Raw genomic sequence first — 20,239 nt, 5'->3', positions numbered from 1 at the left:
TATATTTGCACTGCTCTGTTTAGATTGATGCTGATACTGCCAGCAGAGCAGAAAAGTTTAAGAAACATAAGAACAGAAATAACAAACTTTGTATTCCTTTTGTCAATTGATTTATCTTCTTTTGAGCCTTTGAGTTCGTGTCATCAAGCTTGTCTTTAAACTATACAGGCTGGAGTCTTAAAAGCAGACAATGGGGATTCTTGAGCAATCAGATTTGGAGCTTTAAGGAATCCACTGAAGGTTAAAAGAGAAGAGCAAGAATTCACAATAATCCATCATACAGTAGTAGAAAACTACAGAGGATAATAGCATTTACCCAGTCTTTTTCATGAATTGGTTTTTTTTTGGCTTATGAGCAAAGACAGATCGATTAGTGTTTCATGCCATAACTCTCTTTCCAGCATAAATAATGAAGTTCTTCCTCTCTTCACCAGCTGAGGACAATGCCATTAGGTTTGGCTGTGATAACTCTAAAAGCTAAGTTGCCACTACAGCTTAACAGACCAACCAATGTAGTCGGTCTTCCTCCAGGTCTTCCTCCCCTGCCCTTCTACCAGGATTCATCACTTCACTAAGCTGCTACAACTGCTGAGCCAGTAGGAAAATATTCCCGGTTTCTTTTAGAAGGAATTTTTTTTTTTCTGTTGGACTAATGAGTTGAACTGAGTGGCTTTACACAAGTATCAGCACATCCCGTGCAAGCAGACAGGCAGCGGGCAGCAATTGACTCGACTGAGCTGTACTTCTGCCTGCTCTGGTTGGGTGAAACTTCACAGTAGCCACAACTGATGCTGCTCAGGGCCTCCTCCCCCTACAGCACTTGCCACACCTCCCTCTCCCTCTTCTTGAGCTTGTGCTGATACGCACTAAGCCATGTCAGTCAGGCAACAGATAACAGCTGAAACCTTACACAAAATCTTACACAAAATGTTAGCTTTCAGCCAGCTCACTGCCCTGCTGCAGAACTAATGTTACTGAAAATTAGGAAAGCAGAATATCTGAGAGAGAGAAAAAGGATTAGATCACAGTGGCCTGGAATCAGGCTAAACTGCCACAGAGGCAGATCTTCCATGCTGTCTTATTCCCTCGGATGCCAGGGAATGGGGCAAGAAAAACCAAAACTATTTCACCTGTAGGCCTTTTGCATTTCTTTGTACAAACGGCTTTTGGAAAGTGTTCATAATTAGTGAAGAGAGTTTCTTCACACTAGTAAGTCAGCTTTCTGTTCAGCTAGTGTAATTTTTATTTTTCTTTCACTCTCCCCACCTTTATATCTCTTCTCACTTTCAACAGTGCTCTTCTTAATTTCTGTAAAAATTAACTGTTAAGTACCTATTTTGAATCTTAACACTCCAGTTAAAATTTGCTAAATCCTGGAAATAATTACACAAGATCTGGGCCAGATGGCTTTTCTTGGTAGTGCAGGAGGCAGTGGAGGTAGAACTGTATGTCTTCCACTTCCTCCTGACAAGTCTGCTGCCTTGTGCAAGCCACCCCCTCCTGCTCTCCTGAAACAGAGTAATTTCTACACCACACCAGCTTCCCCACTGCATTAATAACTTCTGCAGCCAGACAGCCACATTGCTGCCCTTGCTTCCTCAGTCTTCACTCCTAACAGGCCTAGTTTTCTGGTCTCTCCCAAGATTTCACAGTGCATTTCAAGTGACTTGCTTAAAACCCCATTTAAAGTTTTCCAAACTGGATTTCTCTCACTCAGTCACCAAGCCATTGGAAGGGAGCACAGTGGGTCACCTGGTCCAACCTCCCTGCTCAAGAAGGACCATCCTTAAGGACACTGCATACAGTTGCATGCAGACAGTTCTTGTGTATGTCCAGTGAGGGAGACTCCACAACCTCTCTGAGCAATCTGTTCCCATGCTCAGTCACCCGCACAGTAAAGATCTTCCTCATATGCAGGTGGAACTTCCCGTGCATCAGTTTCTGCCCTTTGCCTCGTGTCCTAGTGCTTGGCACCACCGACCCGAGCCTGGCTCCATCCTCTTGGCACCCTCCCTTCAGACACTTCTAGACACTGATGAGCTCCGCCCTCAGTTGTCTCTTCTCGAGACGAATCCCGAGCCTTTCCTCGTAGGAGAGATGCTCCGGTCCCTAACTCTTTGTTGCCCTCCGCTGGAGCCGCTCCGGGACACCCCAAGGCACTCACAGCGCGCCCCACAGGACGAGCCCCGCACACCCCACACGCCAAAGGCCGGCCAGGGCTCGGCACGGCACCGCCTCCGACTCTGCTCCGGGCAGCTCCCAGCCGGGCAGGCTGCGCTCCAGAGGAGCGACCATAGAATCATACAATCAACCGGGTTGGAAGAGACCTCCGAGATCATCAAGTCCAACCCTTGATCCAACCCCACTGGGATTACCAGATCACGGCACTCAGTGCCATATCCAGCCTCATCTTAAAAACCTCCAGGGACGGTGAATCCACCACCTCTCTGGGCAGGCCATTCCAATGCCTGATCACTCTCTCTGTAAAGAACTTCTTTCTAATATCCAACCTAAACCTCCCCTGGCCGAGCTTAAGCCCGTGCCCTCTTGTCCTACTGCTGATTGCCTAGGATGGCGCATCCCCGGGGCTCCCGGCGCCCCCACGGACAGACAGACGGACACACAGACACACAAGGATCCCTGTATCCCGCTCCGGGATCCGGGGGAGGCTCCGCCCGCCCGCGGGAAGGGGGGCGGGGGGGGCGCGTCACGTGCGCGCCGTGCCCGCACATGGCGCCGGTCACGTGAGGGGGCGGGCGGGCGCGCGCGGCGGTCACATGACGCGCGGCCGGCCGCCTGACATCCCGGGGCACCGGCGGCCATGGCCCCGATGGCGCCCGCGGCCCCGCTCCTCGTCATCGCCCTGCTGGCGCTCCCCGCGCCCTCACGGGCGGCCGCCGCCGCCATCGGCGACCCCTACCGGCAGCTGTGCAGGTGGGCGGCCGGCGGGACGGGAGGGGGCGGCGGAAGAAGGGCTGTAGCCCGGGGGATGTGGGGAGAGGGGGAGTGTCCCGGTGCCCGCGCCGCCCGTGCCCGCTGCGGGAGCGCAGCGCCTGCCCTCGGCACGGCGGGCTCGGCACGGCGGGCCCAGCCCCCCCGGCGGCCTGGGCGGAGGGTTTGGTGACCGGTTGCAGAGAGGGTGAGGCCAGGGAGCGGGGGCTGGTGTCCCGGGTGGGGGCCGGGGCTGGCCCGTGGCGAGAGCCCAGCGGGGCTGGGGGGCTGGAGGAGCCCTCCGGTGGGCTGGGGAGCTGGAGGAGCCCTCCGGTGGGCTGTGGTGGGGGGGGGTTCGGCGGCGTGGGGCCGGTCCCCGCCGGGACATCCTCGCGTCGCTCTCTGCAGACAGGGAATTTGCAGGTGAGAAGATGAGGAGACTTGCTCTGTGCAAGTCGGCTGTAGTTCAGGACTGCTGGTTTGTGCCACTGTGGCCGTTCTAGTGTGGAAAAAAACCCAAAGTGGTTTGGAAGGGACGTCACCTGATAGTCACTTGATACTAAGGTATCACCACGTACCATTAAGTTACTTACAGGTGAGTTAAGAAAGCTTTGAGAGCTGCTATGTCGAAAAGGCACTATTCTTCATGTTTTGGCATGTTTCTAGTCTAATTTCAGCCACGAATTTAGTCTGGCACTAATATCTTGCTTGTCCTAATTTCTTCATTATTTAGGTAGAATGTACAAGGCACATTCAAGAACATGTTATCTCAATCAGTGGCACTGGGCAGGCACCAATGTAACACGGTGAATGTAGCACTGAGAGCAGAGGTGGGATTACTGGAAGGAACAGGCTCTCTGCCTGTGTTAGAATTTGGGATATGATATTGTTAAATAATGAAAAAAGTAGGTTCTTGCTTGCAAGATTAACCCGTGAGGCTGGCAAAATATGGTTTTGTCAGATGACCAGCCTAATTGTAGAATTGAGACAGAAGTGAGAAACTATTCTGTAGTTTCTGGAGGGAATTTAACTCCTGACAGGCCATTTTAAAAATAAAACACCCTAAATGATTTGGTTCTCAAGTGGTTCCTCCTTAGAGAAGTATATTAAGTCCTGTTAGTGTCTGTCTTGGGTTTGTTGCATGTCTGTGAGTAGAGGAATATTTGAGAGTGCCTTGAGGAGACATGCAGTCTCTTTTTGGAAGCAAATTACTTAAGCTAGTTTCATTTTGTTGCTGGCAGGTGAAAATAGTTTGCAAGTAGATAGCACAATCAGCAGTTTTCCTTCTTAAGATGGACCACTTCAAAAAACATGCATTTTCTGTGGTGGGACTATTCGAGGGAATAAGCATGGCAGGAAAAACTGCTTTGAAGGACTTATTCTGATAGGTAGGAAGTTCCCATGGGGTTGTGGTTAAGTGTCTGCTTGGGTACAATTGCTAAAAATCTATACCAAGTGAGTGATCATGCAGATAACACAAACACACTACTGTTGCATGTCTCAGCTGAAAGATACAGTGAGAGTGTGCAGGACAAGTCCCTGGCCCACCTATTTTTGTACTGGCTTAAGACAAGGTTTTTATTTTTTACAACTGCTAAGAAAACAGTGTCCTGGCTTTTGTGTGTTGTGATAGATAAGCCTGGTGAAACTGCAGCAGCTTCTATGTCTGGTGTGTGAATGTCAAAAGGTGGACAAGGAAGAAAACTGTTGGGGATTAGGAGAGGCACTGGCTCTCCTGTAAGTAAGAACAGGAAAGCTGTTTTGCAGGGAGGAGAAAAGGTGTCAAAACTGTTTTGCACAAGAACTGTGGCATGAGGCTACTTAAACTTGAGTTGGTGGTTTTCACTGTTTGTTTTGTATAGCCTTACTGCAGTGTGCCTGGTCAGTCTGGGGGAAGAAGAAAACCTTTAATTCTCTGAAACTCTGCCTAATGTCCTGGCTTCGGTGGCTGATTTTGTTTTGCGTTCTCCTTTGTTCTTATGTGCTCCGACAGCTGACTGTGCTGTCATGTGACTTGCAGTTGGAATTTTCATTTTGTCTTCTGTGCAGAGGTTTCTCCAGGATTGCTGCAGTATGAGCACCTGGGAAAGAATACAGGGAACTGGTTGGGTATAAGAAGTTTGTAGTTAGTTTTGTTTCTTTCCCTGTTTTTCTTCTTCTCTTTGTCTTTCATGTTACAGTGCAAGAAAAATTCTGGAGTTGGACTTAACTGTTCACAAAATTAACTCTACTTCAATAGAGAGCTTGACAGTTTGGGTTCACCTTCCATGTAACATTGCGGGAGTTACTGGAAGTTCCTTTCTGTCCCTTCTAAAAAAATTGTAGAAAATGGCTTTGGTTGTGATGGTAGAGCACCAAATACAAACTGCATCTTCTCTGTGCTGTTTTGTCTGAAAATCTACACTGGATGAGAGGTGGTTTAATGACAGGTGATGTTTTTGCCCCCTTGCAAGGGTAGGAGTTGGTGCATAACTTCAGTGATTTTTAGACTTGTGAATGGAAGGAAATCTTAAACTGCTGTACAACAGTGGATTGCTATCATTCAGACTTCCAGTTTTGGGGTTGGAAGTTAATTCTACTTTACATTTAATGTTGTGGTTTTTAATAACAGCTCCTAAATCTGACTGTATGATGTACAGTTCTGTTCATCCAGACACCGTCTCTTCAGCCTTTGTCATGAAACCACAACTGTGCTCATGTGTGCTGCTTGAAACCCTGGGGTTAGCGTTGGTGAACAAGCACGTGCTGACTACAGAGAGGTGACCTTTGGGTGCACTTGCTCAGCTCCATTAAGTGCTTTGACATATTGAAGTGGGAGATGTAATAAATAAGTTATTACTGGGCTTATATGCCTATGTGCATGGTTGCTTCAAATGCCTGGGAAGCTGTCATTGTAATGGTGTGAATGTGATTTCTCAGCACATGAGGCTATGACAGCTCTTGTGTGCTTCAAATTGCTATCCCTTGTCTTAGGCATTCTGTAAAATGATGTAGTAGATGTGGTTTAGTGTGCAGCATGAAAGACCGGATGTCTTTTGGATGGAAAAAGCTGAAGAGCTTGTGGTGTAGCTGTAAGGATGTTACACGTGTTGCATGTGCTAGAAAACTTGTCTGAAGGCATACGGTGTGCGTGATAGCTGGAAAAGGTGACAGGTAAGCTAGAGGAGAACTAAGCATGGGATGTATTAAAAATGTCTTGAAGCATAAGAATGGCTGTACTTTGTGCCATTCAAGCTTGCATTTTCTGTAAGGAGAGCTTTCTTTGATTAGAGATTTCTTTTCCATATGTATTTGTGTGACAATGGTAGCCACATCTAATAGTGATTTCTGTGGTGAGTGAGATGCAAGCTTCAAATTTGCAGTGGCCATCCTGGAAATTGTGCTGGTTGGAACTGCCCATAAAGAGCTTCCGATACTGTTGAATCTTTTCACTGTTATGGTAGCTGAGGAGCTTCTGTGCACAAAATTGTGTGGATGGATAGTCACATATGGATCAGCTTTCTAACTGTGGTTGTAAGTTGCCTTGTTTCTCTGCTAGGTCGTCTATGTAACATCCCCTCAGCAAAACGAGCCATTTCAGTACATTCCCCAGAGAGGAAACGCATGATTCTATCTAACAGTGCTTTACAGCTGTTTGGAGCAGGGTGTACTGTTCTTCCTAGCAGTCATCCTTCAAGTAACAGTTTGAGAACCAAAAAGCTTGAACCGTAGTTGTGACAATGGTGGCAGTAGTCTTTCTGATACTCTGCTGCATTTGAAGTGGTTCACTAGTGCTCAGACTCTTGCATGGGGACATGTGACAGCCAATAGCCAGCTGCACCTTGTCTGACTCCAGTGCCTCAGCTGCTGACCACAAGGCAAATTAGACTTGCTTTTCCCTTTCTCATGTTATTTATTCCATATTGCTGCTTTGATTTGTGTAAAAAAAAAAAAAAAAGGCAGAGTTCCTTTTTGATTTTACAGCTTGCTGAAAAGTATTTTAATTTTCTTTTTCGTGCTGTTGCTTCAGTATCTTAAACACAACAGTAAGTAGCTGGAAAGGCTGACCCACAGGCAAGGTTATTCCCAGTACCCAGTAACTTGCTTGGACCTTGCTTGCACAACTGTTTTTGACAGTGGCCTGGGCTAGCCCTGCCTCCTTCCCTGCCTCCGGCTCCTGGTCCACGGCCAGAAACTACCGTAAGCCAGACAGGGAACTGGCGAGGCTCAGGCCCTTCTCCACTCACAGACACCTGTTGTTTTTGCTGAGTTAATTTTGAGAGAGAGCAGTGCCTGGGCCCAGCTTGTGTGAAGTGCTGGGGCCAGCAACACTGGGAGAAGACAGGAGGAGAGCCTGCCGTGGAGGCATTGGCGTGGGTGTGTGTTTCAGACCTCTTAACTGTGGGATAGTTCACTGTTGAGTTTATCAGAAAACAGGAGTCACGCTAAGGTCTCAGCAAAAGTAACTGACAGTTTTAATCAAGGCAGACACCGTGTTTGAGCGCAGATCTTGAGCTGCACCAGAAATGGCTGCTTGAATAGTTTAATATGTGAGGTAGCAGCTGTATTAAGCCCCCTGGATCAGAGGGTGCATCGCACCCCACCCCGTGACCACAGTTGTTGCTTTTTAAAGCTGTTGGTATAACAGCTCTCTAAACTAGCTCAACTGTATCGAACACAGGATAGCTTAAGCCCTTCAAACAAGATAACTTCATCTGGCCATGGTGAGGAGGTAATTACATCAGGCATCGCCACTGGTGGAGGAGAGTGCTGAGCAAGCTGAGGAAGCCAGTCCATGTGACTCACATGGTCAGGATGGGCAATGTGATTGCCAACAGATTGTTTCCATTATAGGTTGCAGTGGAGAGGTCAGCTTGTATCTTATTGGAAAGTAGAGCACATGCAACTTGAAACTATTCCCAGGTAGTGATTTAGTGCCAGGAACCTTTTCTTGTGAGATAAATAATTCTTGCTTTTACTGTGAAAGTTTATTTTGCATCTCTCTGAGAACAGCTGCTTATACCACCTCCAGGCTGCTGTTACACCCAGTGAATAAATCCTACTTTGTTCCTCCCATGCATTTTTAGAAAAATAAAAGTCCCTATAACTTCCTTTAAAGTAATGCTACTCTGAAACTGCACTAGATTTTCATTTATATGTGCCCCTGAAGTTGTGGTTTGGAATGTGATTAAACATCGGATTTCTTATTTCCTTTTGTGTTGAAATAACCTTCCCTGTCCAGGCACCTGTGAAAGGGTGGAGGGAAGGGCTGCTTCAGAGGCTGCTTTGCTTCTGGTCTGTAAGCTGCTCATCTTGTTTCTCTTTTGCTTCTGGCCTGTGGGTGAACTGACTCGAAGATGTTGATTTCATAACATGGAACTGGGAAGGCAAACCCTTAATCTCTGAGTGATAATTCTGTTGTGTGAGGGACTTATCTGTTTGTGAATGGAACAAGAATTTTTTAACTTGCAAATTCTCTATGAAAACCAACACACTGAAGAACACTCCAGCTTGATCAAAAATTTTATGCCGTAGTATTGTCTGTTACCTTTGTCATGTGCCAAAACCAGTCAACAAAGAGTACCAGAGCCCTTGAGAAATTTCCAGTGAAGTGCTAACTTTCTGGACCTTCACTGTGAAGAAGTTGGGTTTGGATTGAACTGCATTTTCTCCTGAATGTAAAACCAGGTTTAGTCTTTCTGTTTTCAGAGCCCTTGAAGATAGTAATATTCTAACTTTTTATGTTTGTATTGTCAAGCTTTTTCCCATTGCTGAACTTGGTTATTCTGTAGCTTAATTTTTATCATCTTCATCCTGCATCAATTTTGCCTTTATTCTCTTCAGAAACACAAGAGACTAGCTCAGAGAATTAATCATTACGATTGTAAAATGTCAGATCTGCCTGCTTATGAGGAAAGAATAATGACGAGTATTTGTCTAGGATTGAGACATGGTCCTTGAATATGTAGTTTTATTGGTGTTTCGGGTATGACTCAGTACCTGGCAAGTTATTTTTGAACCTTATATTATAAAGGCTCAAATATAATATATTTGAATATGAAGATTTTTGTCTTAGTTTTTTCAGTTCACAGAGATAACTCTCTTGCATTTGTCCCTAACTTGTTCCAGCCATTAGCAGATGGAAATTATTACGGCTGCTGTAGTACAGGGAAGCCAGGGGCCCTGTAGTCAGTAATTAAAGTGGAAAACTATATGATATCTTACTTCTGACTTTTTGATTAAATATGGGATGCACTGGGTTTGAGAGGAGTTCTCAGAGGATTTAAAATCTAGAGTAAAGTAGCTGAACTGTTGCTTTCCCTTTCTCACTCAAGGACTGGACTTCAGAGTGGAACAAGAATGATTTCCCTTCTTGGGGGGGATCTGGGATATGATAGTGGCAAGTGGTGCAACACCTATGAGCTGGAGACTAAGACAAACAAACCTTATGAGTGAAGCTTCACAGCAGTTTAGATTTCTAGATTCAGACATGTTTCTATGGGTTAGATGGGTACATAAAACCCTATGTGAGTTGTAAATAATAGGAATGCCTAAGAAGTCACTGTGCTCTCCTCAGTTTTTTGGTATGATGAGTCTGTATTAATCGTACTGAAGTTTCACTGGGGATAGAAGGGAAGCTGGAGAATGTTGTGTTGCAAAACTCCAGTGTCCAGAGGATGCAGTCTGCTTCCAGTGCCAGAAGAGGAGTAGCTGAGCCAAGCTGATGGCAAGCATTTATTGAGGTGTTGACCAAGCTTTTTTAACAGAGCTTGGCCAGAGCACTCTGCTAGTAAGCCAGGCTGTCTAAAGAGCTAGCTGACCTGGGCCTGCCTCAAAACTGAGTGATGCTGCATCATCTGACTGACCACATCTCACTGCAGTCCTAGCGCCTGCTGTGAGGGGGAGGAATCCTTGCTCTACTTCTGAACTATGCTTCATTTAATGTTTTTCTGCTGATACTCTGATTTATTCCCTGCTGTATTTAACCTGAGCTTCATGTTCCTTTCCTAGTTTCTAGACCACTGACTTTCTGATATGGCTGTAGCTAGGTAGTGTGATCTTTCACTGCATCTCTTGTGAATAGCTCTGCTTGGTTTCCAACTTATGACATTACCCTTCAGAAACTGTCCTTCTGATACATATATAGATATACATAGATATATATATATAATATGTAAAATGCATAAAGGTACAGCTAGGCCCTAGTAAGCACTATTAGCATCTTTTAGTCTAAATGCTGTGAGAATCTTGACCCCAATTTTGATCCCGAAGCTGGGTGGCTCCACTGCTGACAGGCAGGATGAGACTGGCTGCTCTATTCCAGTTAGACTTAGCAGTTCCACCACTGTTATTGGGTATCGCTAAAGTGCAGTAGCGTGGGGCCTGCCAAAGATGTCTGAGAAATTTATCAGGCTGTCAAGTAAAAATGATGACCACCGTGATATACCTAGTCAGAGTAGCTTTCACAGGGATTTGATAGGGAAGAATGCATGGTTGGATGTTCAAGAAAGGGAAAAACGGACCTGATGTATGCTCCACGAGTGGTTAAATCTGTTTTGTTCTTGGTCCCTATGCAATAGCAATTATTTCTGATATTTACAAATACACAGCATGAATATGAATCTCTAGTTAGTGGTGCTCTTTCTTGGCTTTAGACTTAGTTATTTCAGGGACCAGTATCTAGAGGGTGACAGTTAAGACAACATGAATACCAACTGACAGGTTTTTTTTCCTTTTCAGTTACACTTGGAAAGCAATTGATACAGACAAAGAGATAGTTTACGAAATAAACTTCTGTTATGGTGTTCAGGAGTGTGGAAGCACAAGTGCAGTCTGTGCCTATGACATCAAAAAGAAGACCTATCTGTCTGTAGGTAAGTAAACAAGCGTCTTTCCTTCTATGTAGGTCACAGTCATGTTAATGGATGGTCTTAACTATTGCAAACTGTATTAGCAAAGATTTTTTTTCTTCTCAGAATGGTGTACAACTTTGTTCTGTTGCAGATTTATTGGGATTTGGGAAAACATGATATGATTGTAGATAATCACTGTGTGGGACAGTGAAACATATGGTCTAGTTAACTGTAATCTAGTGTGAAACTATGCAAGGCTGTCTCAAGTAGAAGTAAGTGCATCTATCTGTGGCAGGAAATGCACTGTGCACAGCTTTTTTGAAGCTCAGTACTGAGCACAGTAGTGGATGGAACTTGAATTATACTCTAAACTATGCCACAGCCTAAACTGATGTAACTTCGGCATTTTGTTCAGAGTCAGGTTGCTCTCTGTAATGCAAACATGGAGTATTGCTAAGCTTCTGAGGTGTCAACCTTAAGTAGTTACACACAGAAAGGAAGTCAATTACATGCAGTCCTCTGGTTTCGGTTACACTTGTGAAAGCTGGTGACTGCTTCAGTAGATCACTGATGTCCTTGGTATTCTGAGGAGTGGTGAGCTTGTGCATGCTGATCTAAATAAGAAGCTGCCATATTCCTGTACATATGCTTGCACATGATTTTATCAGTCAGAAGCACCTTGTGCTTTAAACATTATTTGTGTGCTTATTTTCATGGATATTTGTCACTTAAGATTAAGAAATCACGGCAGCGCAGTTAACATTGTCGTTGAATTTTGCTTTGTTTTGTTGGTCAAATTGTCTAAGTTTTGTTCTTGCTCATGGTTGTCTGAGACTTATTAGTGATACCTGCCTTGCTTCTTCATACTGCCTCTAGTTGCACTGGAGCTTCATCATCATCACACTGAGTTTAAATCATGCTAATGGATTATCAAGCTTCTTATTTTGTTAAAAAATGTCACTCTTATTGAGTGACATTTGACTCTTTGATCCAGGTCTAGGCCAGTGTAAATTCCCAGTGTAGATTCCAGTTATTTAAGACAGCTAAACCCACATATTTATCTTCAAGCAATCCAGATGGTGTGAGATTAGCTGCACTCAGCTTTGGCATACAGGTAAAGGACTTTGATTTGGGAGAAGGGCAATTTGTCAGCTGATAAACTTTAAGTTGTAAGCTTTCTTCAGATATGGGCTTAATCAGTTGTCTTTGTTCTTTCAGAAAAAAAATCCCTGCAAACAATTGTTTTCTTTTTAAATATCAGCTGTGCAAGGGGTGACAGCTCTCAAGGCAGCATGTAGCTCTTAGGTTTAAGAGAACTGCATGGTACCTTGGCTAGCATCAGTGCTGGAAGTCATAAAACCTGAAGATAGCCTTTTGATAACATAGGAAATACTAAAGGAAATACTAAAGAAACTGCACGTATCATCTTTCTACCCCGTTTTGTGACTTCTTTTAGTTTTAAGACTATTTTAGTTGGGTGCAGTATAGTTTTGCTTGCCTGGAGTAAGGAGATAACAGGCTGGGCAAAGTTCCACCAAGTGTTTTTAGGATGAAACAACATTTGGCCTAGGTGAAAAGTTGCTATCTGCAATGATTACAGATTTGTCTAGCTTTCTCCTTAGTGTAGACATGAACAAAAATGGAAAGACGGAAGCTGGTAAACATATTTTATAGCATTCTATAGTTTAAACCAATCTCTTTCAAGAATTAAAATCTGCCTGTCAAAAAAAGTGGACAGGCTGGAGTTAGCATGTAAGATCTAAGAGGACTTGGTGTTTAATACTAGGTTTGAGCAGGAACATTTCACTGGGCTTAGCTGGTGCTCATCATGACTTGAAATGTGCTCCACCTTTCCCCTTCATGACAAGTGCTGGGGAGGAGAGGAACATGCAGTGATGAAGCACTGACCCCAGTCTTCATGCAGCACACAAGCTGTGCCAAAGGGAATGGGAGATGGAGGGGATTTGCACTGAGGCAATAGACCTGTGCTGGGTTTGTCTGCAGGCAGTGCCAGTCCTGAGGCATCAGTGGGTTCTTCGTTAAATAGACTTAATCTTAAGTAGAGACAGCAATGTGCACTCACAGCCCAGAAAGCTGTATCAAGAGCAGCGTGACCAGCAGGTTGTGGGAGGTGATTCTGCCTCTCTTCTTTGCTCTGGTGAGACCCCACCTGGAGAACTGCATCTGGCTCTGGGGTCGTCAGCACAGGAAAGACATGGACCTGCAGGAGTGGGTCCAGAGGAGGCTCACAAAGGTGCTTGCAGGGCTGGAGCATCTCTCCTATGAAGACAGTGAGAGAGTTGAGGTTGTTTAGCTTGGAGAAGAGAAGACTTCAAGGAGACCTCATTGCAACCATCCAGTTTCTGTAGGGGGCTTGTAAGAAAAATGAGGACAGACTTTAGCAGGGCCTATAGTGATAGAACAGGAGGTAATAATTTTAAACCAAAGGAGGATAGATTCAGACTGTGCATAAGGATGAGGGTGGTGAGACACTGGAACAGTTTGCCCAGAAAGGTTGCAGATGCCCCATCCCTGAAAATGTTCAAGGTTGGGCTGTACAGGGCTCTAAGCATTGATATAGTTTTCAGAATAAAGATTTCCCTGCTCATTGCAGAAGGATCCCTTCCAAGCCAAGCCACTTTGATAGAGTCTCTCTCATCTGGTGCCAGTGCTATTTGTATAAATGGCATAAAGGGCTGAGAAGCTGATAAATAGAAGCTGGTAGGAGGAAGGAGTGACTTGTGCTTGAAAGTACTTAGTGACAGCTTTCTGTTGGAGTCCTTTAGCCCTTGTTTGTAAGGCAGTGACTAGTTTATAGTAGCATCTGCTGTTGTACTGCTTAAGATTCCAAGTGTTTGCTAAAAGCCTTAAAGAAAGTAGGAACGTGATTAGAGATAGTTGAACACTATCTTAACTTGGATCTAATCTTTCAAATCAGAAGAACCACAAGAATCATCCTTGGTTGTGTTGTCTTCAAGTAGACTGCTATGTCTGTATACCTTGTGCTTGAAATTAGACCTCTGTTGAGCTTCTGTGAAGGAATTATATTATGATAATACCCTTTCTTTGGTTTTTTTTTTTACCCTCTCCATTTTTAAACCTTAGGTGACTTAGGCTTGCTAGGTGTTTCTGAAAATCTTCTGGAGTTCAACACTACACGTGACTGCTTGCAGCAAGGCAGTAAACACCAAATTCAAAGCAATATTAACTTCCTATGTGGGAAAACACTGGTAAGTCTAACTCTTGTGCTTTTCAATGAAAATGGAAGGTAATTCTAACCTGCTTTTTAGGGAGACTTGCTGTGTTTTTGGATGTACTAATTACTGAACTTCCTAGCTTTAAAGAAAAACCACTTATGTTTTAGTGTCAAGTTAAGGTCATGATTTACTGTGGCTTTCAAAATCCAGTCCCAGTAGAAAATAGTTGCAGATCTGCAGTTTAGCTCTGATCATGGACTAATGTTTTTACAGGGATTGCACTGTAATAGTTTATTAGCGTAATATGGAGGAATGAGTCATGAGTGTACAGGGTGCCATAACAATGTGAGTTGTTGTTTAAATGTTGGCTGTGCCTGAGCTCTGGACTCTAGCATGACTGTTTAATAGAACAGCATTGAGGAAAATGGCTGACCTCTGTTTTGGGTCAGCATAGTTGACAACAGTGAGTGTTAGGTTTTGTCTTTACGCTGTTGAACTAACAGTGCTTATACATCCAGCTGAACTTCTGAGGAAGTAGTTGTTTGTGAGAATCTGCTTGGTGTGATTGGAGATCCCTGAAAAGGTTATAGGGGTGTATGTTTATGCAGTTCACTTCGATGCATTTTTCGGAGTTACACCCTCCACATGCTTGAGAGATACCACAGCTCTGTTTTCTGTACAGACTGTGATCAGTTTACATATATTTGTGTATCAGAGAGAAGTATTTATTAGTGCCGCTGTTGGCACTGACGGTGCTATTGCACACCCCCTCTTGGAAATCTAGCCAATTCAAACAAAATGCCAGTGCAGCAGAGATTTAAGTGCTTCCTGTTCTGTTTCAGCACATGATTTTCTAAACTAAATTAAAAATTATTACTCAACTTCAACTGTAACACCAGATCATAATCTTCAGGCTTCTTTTAGGGAGCTTAGTTCTAGTACCTGTTTTTCATGTGACCTAGTAAAAGGATTTTGTAAGAGTGTCTGGAACAACTTCTTTCCTCACCTTTTATGGCAGGGTTAAATGGAGAGGCAATCAGTTTAAACATGCTGAAGTGCTTCTAGCTGAGGTGATGGAGGGCGAAGTGAAAAATTTGATTGTTGTCTTTTCTCTGAAGTAGAGCTGTTGAGTTGAACATCAAGTCCTGAACCATGGCGCAGCTCCCATCTGGAGAGATATAAAAATGTGTATAACATGAGCCTGTAAAAATAAGTAGATGAGATCAGAGGTATTCTTTCTGTGTATCAGAAGAGGCTGCAAATCAGCTGTTTTTGTGGGCTAAAAGACAGGGAACATGGTATAAACATGCATTGTCTTGCTGTGTTCACCTACTTATATTCAATTCTATTGGTGTTTTCCTTTCTAGTAAGTAGATGTGACCGATGCTTCTACCACTATCGGTTGGCATCGTGAGCACTTCTAAAAGATGTAGTGCAGTACTACATATGATGACTGGCACATGTTAATTTGAGTATTGTTGCATATTCAGACTAAGGATTTGACATCGTCCATCTTCCTGAGTTTCCAAAAAAAAGCTGTTAAATAGCAATTTGCTGTTAGTAAATGCTGTTAAGAAACTGTATACCCTGATCTGTGATGTGCTCGTTTTTTCTTCATCTCTTGAATGAACTTCTTACTGTAAAATAAAAATGAAGTCTGTTTTTCAAAGATGTATTTTTCTGTCTAAATAGGGTACCCCTGAGTTTGTAACAGCAACAGAATGTGTGCACTATTTTGAATGGAGGACCTTTGTGGCTTGCAAGAAAGACTTGTTTAAACCTGTGAAAGAGGTAATCTATGTACTACCCATGCAGAAGTTACTCTTCACATATCTGATGACTTTAACTTCCTACCCCTACCCCAAGTTAATCCCACCAACTTTGATAAACTTATGTTTATATATAGCTTTATAAATATAGGTATATAAAGCATGTACATTGATGTTGGCAGAGCTGAGAATTTTAAATAACCCTTCAACCTTTTCTGCACACAGGATGGTTGTTTATGGTAAAACTCTTTTAAAAACTAGAGCGAAACAGTCTAACTTCGGATGCCTGATTTTAAGTCAACATGTCTAACTTTGAGCTTCCAGAAGTAAAAACCTTTTCCATATGCTAACTGGGCTTCATATATGGCTGTTCATAACTTTTCCCTACTTGTGTAGCACAGTTTGCCTGTAATTTTTTGTTGTTGTTCTAGGTCCCTTGCTATGTGTTTGAAGATTTGAAGAAACATGACTTGAATCCTCTCATCCAAGTTTCAGGACACTACTTGGTGGATGATTCTGATGATGATTCCTTGTTCATAAACATCTGCAGGGACTTAGGTGTGAATGCTTACTTGTGTCACCTGTCAGTGTATAACTTCCTTGTGGTGTGGCTCTCTGCCACTCTCTGTTAAGGTTGCCCTATGTCCAAAGATCAGGATTTTAAGACTTACTCTATTCTTTCAAGCTACTTTTGATGATTTGAAGGCTGCTTTCTGTGAAGTCTTACTTTCCAAGTATTGAGGTGTTCAGAGATACACCCCTTATGGATGGGCAGGTACTGTTAGAAGAGGTGACTTACACTGAATTGAGTGGAAGAGCATATCTTATCTTATATTTGCACCTATTTCCTACCAAATAGGACCAATATGGTTCATAGGGCTTCATGTGCTCTAAATCTAGTACTTTTGACTCCAAATTGTTGCTCAGTTCCTAATGAATGTCCCGAGGTGCCTCTGTAATACTGTTTAGGTGCTTGCATAAGTACTGGTGCCTAGCTAGCACTTTGATATCAGTTGAGATCTATATACATAAGGAATAAACCCAGCAAAATGATGTATTTGAAACTTGCTGAAAAGGCTAGTTTATCTGTGTACTCCTGCAGTTTTACTCTGCAGTTAAGTAGGTGTTTTGTTGCCCCTGTTAAGGGTTTCATACTTCTAGTGACAGGTGTATTCTCTTAAACGTCCCACTAATCTGAAACTTTTTGCTGTCAGGTTTGAATCACATGGCTTATAAGAACTGAAGAAGGGGAAAACCCTTCCCTTTGAGGAGAGGTTACCTGTTAATTGTATCGTTTTAGTGTTGTGAGGGGGGAAAAAAGAAATACTTGGCATGCTTCTAGAATTTTTCAAAGCCCTATGTATCCAGCATCTGTATAAGCAACTAACTGCAACTACTTTGGCATGAAAGATGAATTTGCTGTCCAAACCCAGGGCAGCATGAACATAAGCATTCCACATTTAGTTTTGTCAGTCTCACATTTTCATGTAGCCCATTTTTTAAAAGTATTTTTAGAACAAGGTAAAGCAATGAATGATAAGTGAACCCACAGATAAAGTGGCAAGATACTTCAGGTGGTAGAGCAGGGCTTAGAAACTGAGTTTTATAATCTGTTTTCTGTGTGCTATAACCAGGAAGTTCAAGTGGAGAGACCAAGAACTGCCCTGTTGGCAGTGCTGCTTGCTTGTTACACAAAGGTCACGCATATGATGTTGGTCGTCCAAAGGAGCAGCTGAAACTTCACAGCAAAGACAGGTATGTAATTTTTGTGGTGATACTACTGTCGACGCTTCTCAGTCATCTGGGCTGGAAATAATATTCTTGTTAACAGATGAGTCTTCTAAAACTTAACAGTAATATCACTTCAGTGTGGAAGCATTGGCGGGGGAAAATCTTCAAATACTGTCACGGTAGTCTTTTTCAGGCATTCTGCTGTACTGCTATAACAGATCAAATTTTCTCCTTCATTGTGAGACTACACAACTGAGGGGTAATTGGTGTTCTCTGCCCACAAGCAGCAGAGTGAGATTTGACCCTGTCTGCCTACTGTCTGAGGGCCCACAGGGTAAATGTGTTTGGCTCTCAGTGGTTTTATGCACTGTTTGGCTCACTCTGCTGCCTAGAAGTACTTTAAAAGTTGAGAATAGGGCCAGATGTTGCCTTTTGGTGTTTTTAGCATTAATGAGTTCTTAACAGAAGAAATAGATAAGTAATGCAAGGCTTATTATCCTGGTGGTGGGAGAGCTGGGACTACGAGAAGCTGTTTCCTTGTTGCTGCTTCTGTTCTGCTTGCTGCCTTTTGTGCTGGAAATAAATTCAAAATAAAAACCAAACTGCAACAAAAACAAACCACAAGCAAACAAAACCAGCCCAAAAAACCACTCAATCCAGTGTGGCTCAGAGGACTTACTTAGCATGCTGATCTTTTGGAGCTTCGGGTCATCTGAGCCTGCTTACCTTATCTGTAGGGTCAATAGTACCCCATTGGCTTCTGCAGTATTGTTTTATCTCAGATGCAAGCTGAAGAAAACAGGCAGAATAAACAAATAATAGGGAGGCCAGTGTTTCTGACCTGTCTGTGATAAGGTTGAGGGTTTTATTTTAATTTACAGATGAAATTGTTAGTCCTTGTTTCATGCCCTGCAACCAAGTGGTTGAGGTGTTCTATACCAGGGCAGAAGCTTACAGCTGAGCAAGCACAGCCTTATTCTCATATTAAGTGCAACTAGTACTTTATAAAAGTGCCTGACAAGCAGGCTTTATCTTATTCCCCTCTAGAATTAAAAAGCTCTTCATTGCTTGAGGAGTGTTCAGTGTATATGCTCAGTTAGACTGGGGTAGCTTGGGAAGGGAGTAAGGCAGTTGAATATCTGTGTCCTCAGGCATAGGGAGGCCAGTTGGGGGTGTGGCTAACCTGAAGCCAGACTGTCACCCTTCTGTGAGCTATTGTTTCTGCCTGTTTTTCTGCCTGCATAGAACAGAAATGCTTAGTTGGAAAGTTGTGTTGTTCTCCTTGCTCTCTTAGACAAGTCATCTTGCTCTTTGTCTTTGCTTGTCAGATAATTACCATGTTTCATTCTCCTACTTCTCCCTCACTTGATCTGATCCAGTTGCCTTGCTCCTCTCAATTTGCTGATGGGTGCATCTTGCTCTTAATTCTGGGGGCAGAATGGAAAGAACTTATACATTCAGAGGTGGTAAAGTGTAGGAAGGTGGTAAACTGGAGTGGTTATGACTTTCAAAAGCTGCAAGAGTGTTTATCAAGTCTCCTCTCCAGCAGTTTGAGCAGGAAGCTGAGAGTGTTCTTGTGACTATCAGCTAAATTCTTGCTTCAAGGTGTGTTAAAAGGCATTCAGCATAGTCTTAACTGGGGTGTGGGAGGATACTGTATTAAGTAATTTTGCTGAGTCTGAGTCTTTGTTTTTTGTTAACTGTAAGATTGAAGGAATGAGGGCCCCCATAGAAGTTGCTTTCAGGAGCAGGGCTACTTTGGTATGTTCTTCCTGAGTATCTGTCAAGGAGTGGGCAAATAGCCTTGTTCTGTACAGTACACAGTGTTTAATTGGTTTTCTTTGGTTTTTTACTTTCTATTTCTAGGCTGGTGTTGAGTTATGAGAGAATATATAGTGATGAAGAAAAGCCAGACTTCTGCCTAGGCCATAACCCAGCAGTGACAATCACTTTTGTTTGTCCATCAAAGAGGGGAGAAGAGGTAACTTTGCTGTTTTAGTTTAATTGTTTGACTTTTGTGTACATTATCTTTCATTTTTGTTCAAGGCTAAGGAGAACATAAATATTCCTGTCTTGTAGATTATGAAGAGTGTGAAATCATAAATATACTCCTGAAGTCTTAGAAAACTTAAGAAATAAACAAGAACTTGAATAAAATTTCCCTAGGGGTATGTTGTCTCTTAGTATCAGTGAATTTGGTTGTCCCTTTATGGGTTCAAATCTTTCCTCTGAGCACAGGATGGGGTTAGTATATCGTTAATCCTTGGCATGGAGTGCTTGCTATTGAGCGCTCTTCCTCATTCGTCAGGCTGGGCATGCTTATAGCTGATGCCTGTAACTTTTCTTTATTAATCTGTCCTTCCTCAGGAGGGGAGAAAAAAAGGGCTAGTAAGTGTTACTGCATAGCAAAAGTCATTTACTGAGCAGGCTCCTGAATTCTTTTTTAACGTAAAGTAGAATCTTTAGTGTTAAGCCACAACTCAATTTTTGCAGGACACTATTAGCCTAGCTTCAGTGCAGTATGATGATCACATCAAAGTGGTGCTGGGTAATTTCAACAACCTACACAGCTTGAATTGGGCCAAAGTGATTATTGCTAGTGCTCTGCCATTTCACGTAATGATGCTTTTTGTTGCAGCTTAATGAAGGAGGAACTCTTGTCTAGCTAATTCTTAGTTTAATGTTTTGTCTGTCATCTGACCTGGATGGATACCATACTTCACCCTCATTGCTACAGAAACAAACCATAGGCCCCTGTTTGTAATGCCTTGCTACAGCT

General features: G+C 43.2%; 1 protein-coding gene across 1 annotated transcript in view; it reads left to right on the top strand.

The window, feature by feature from the left end:
- The first annotated feature begins 2,777 nt into the window (after positions 1 to 2,777).
- The window catches only part of IGF2R (insulin like growth factor 2 receptor), a 54,414-nt gene continuing 36,952 nt past the window's right edge, over positions 2,778 to 20,239 (top strand). The window contains exons 1-7 of the mRNA XM_050314277.1: positions 2,778 to 2,934; positions 10,651 to 10,784; positions 13,869 to 13,993; positions 15,653 to 15,751; positions 16,161 to 16,287; positions 17,364 to 17,484; positions 19,327 to 19,441. Of these exons, the coding sequence (XP_050170234.1) occupies positions 2,822 to 2,934; positions 10,651 to 10,784; positions 13,869 to 13,993; positions 15,653 to 15,751; positions 16,161 to 16,287; positions 17,364 to 17,484; positions 19,327 to 19,441 (834 nt within the window). The 5' untranslated portion in view covers positions 2,778 to 2,821. The remainder of the gene's footprint in view (positions 2,935 to 10,650; positions 10,785 to 13,868; positions 13,994 to 15,652; positions 15,752 to 16,160; positions 16,288 to 17,363; positions 17,485 to 19,326; positions 19,442 to 20,239) is intronic.

This window comes from Myiozetetes cayanensis, unplaced genomic scaffold (genome assembly GCF_022539395.1).
Source record: "Myiozetetes cayanensis isolate MyiCay16 unplaced genomic scaffold, myiCay2020 scf2-11, whole genome shotgun sequence".
Lineage (NCBI taxonomy): Eukaryota > Metazoa > Chordata > Aves > Passeriformes > Tyrannidae > Myiozetetes > Myiozetetes cayanensis.
This window is presented reverse-complemented; position numbering and strand designations above follow the sequence as displayed.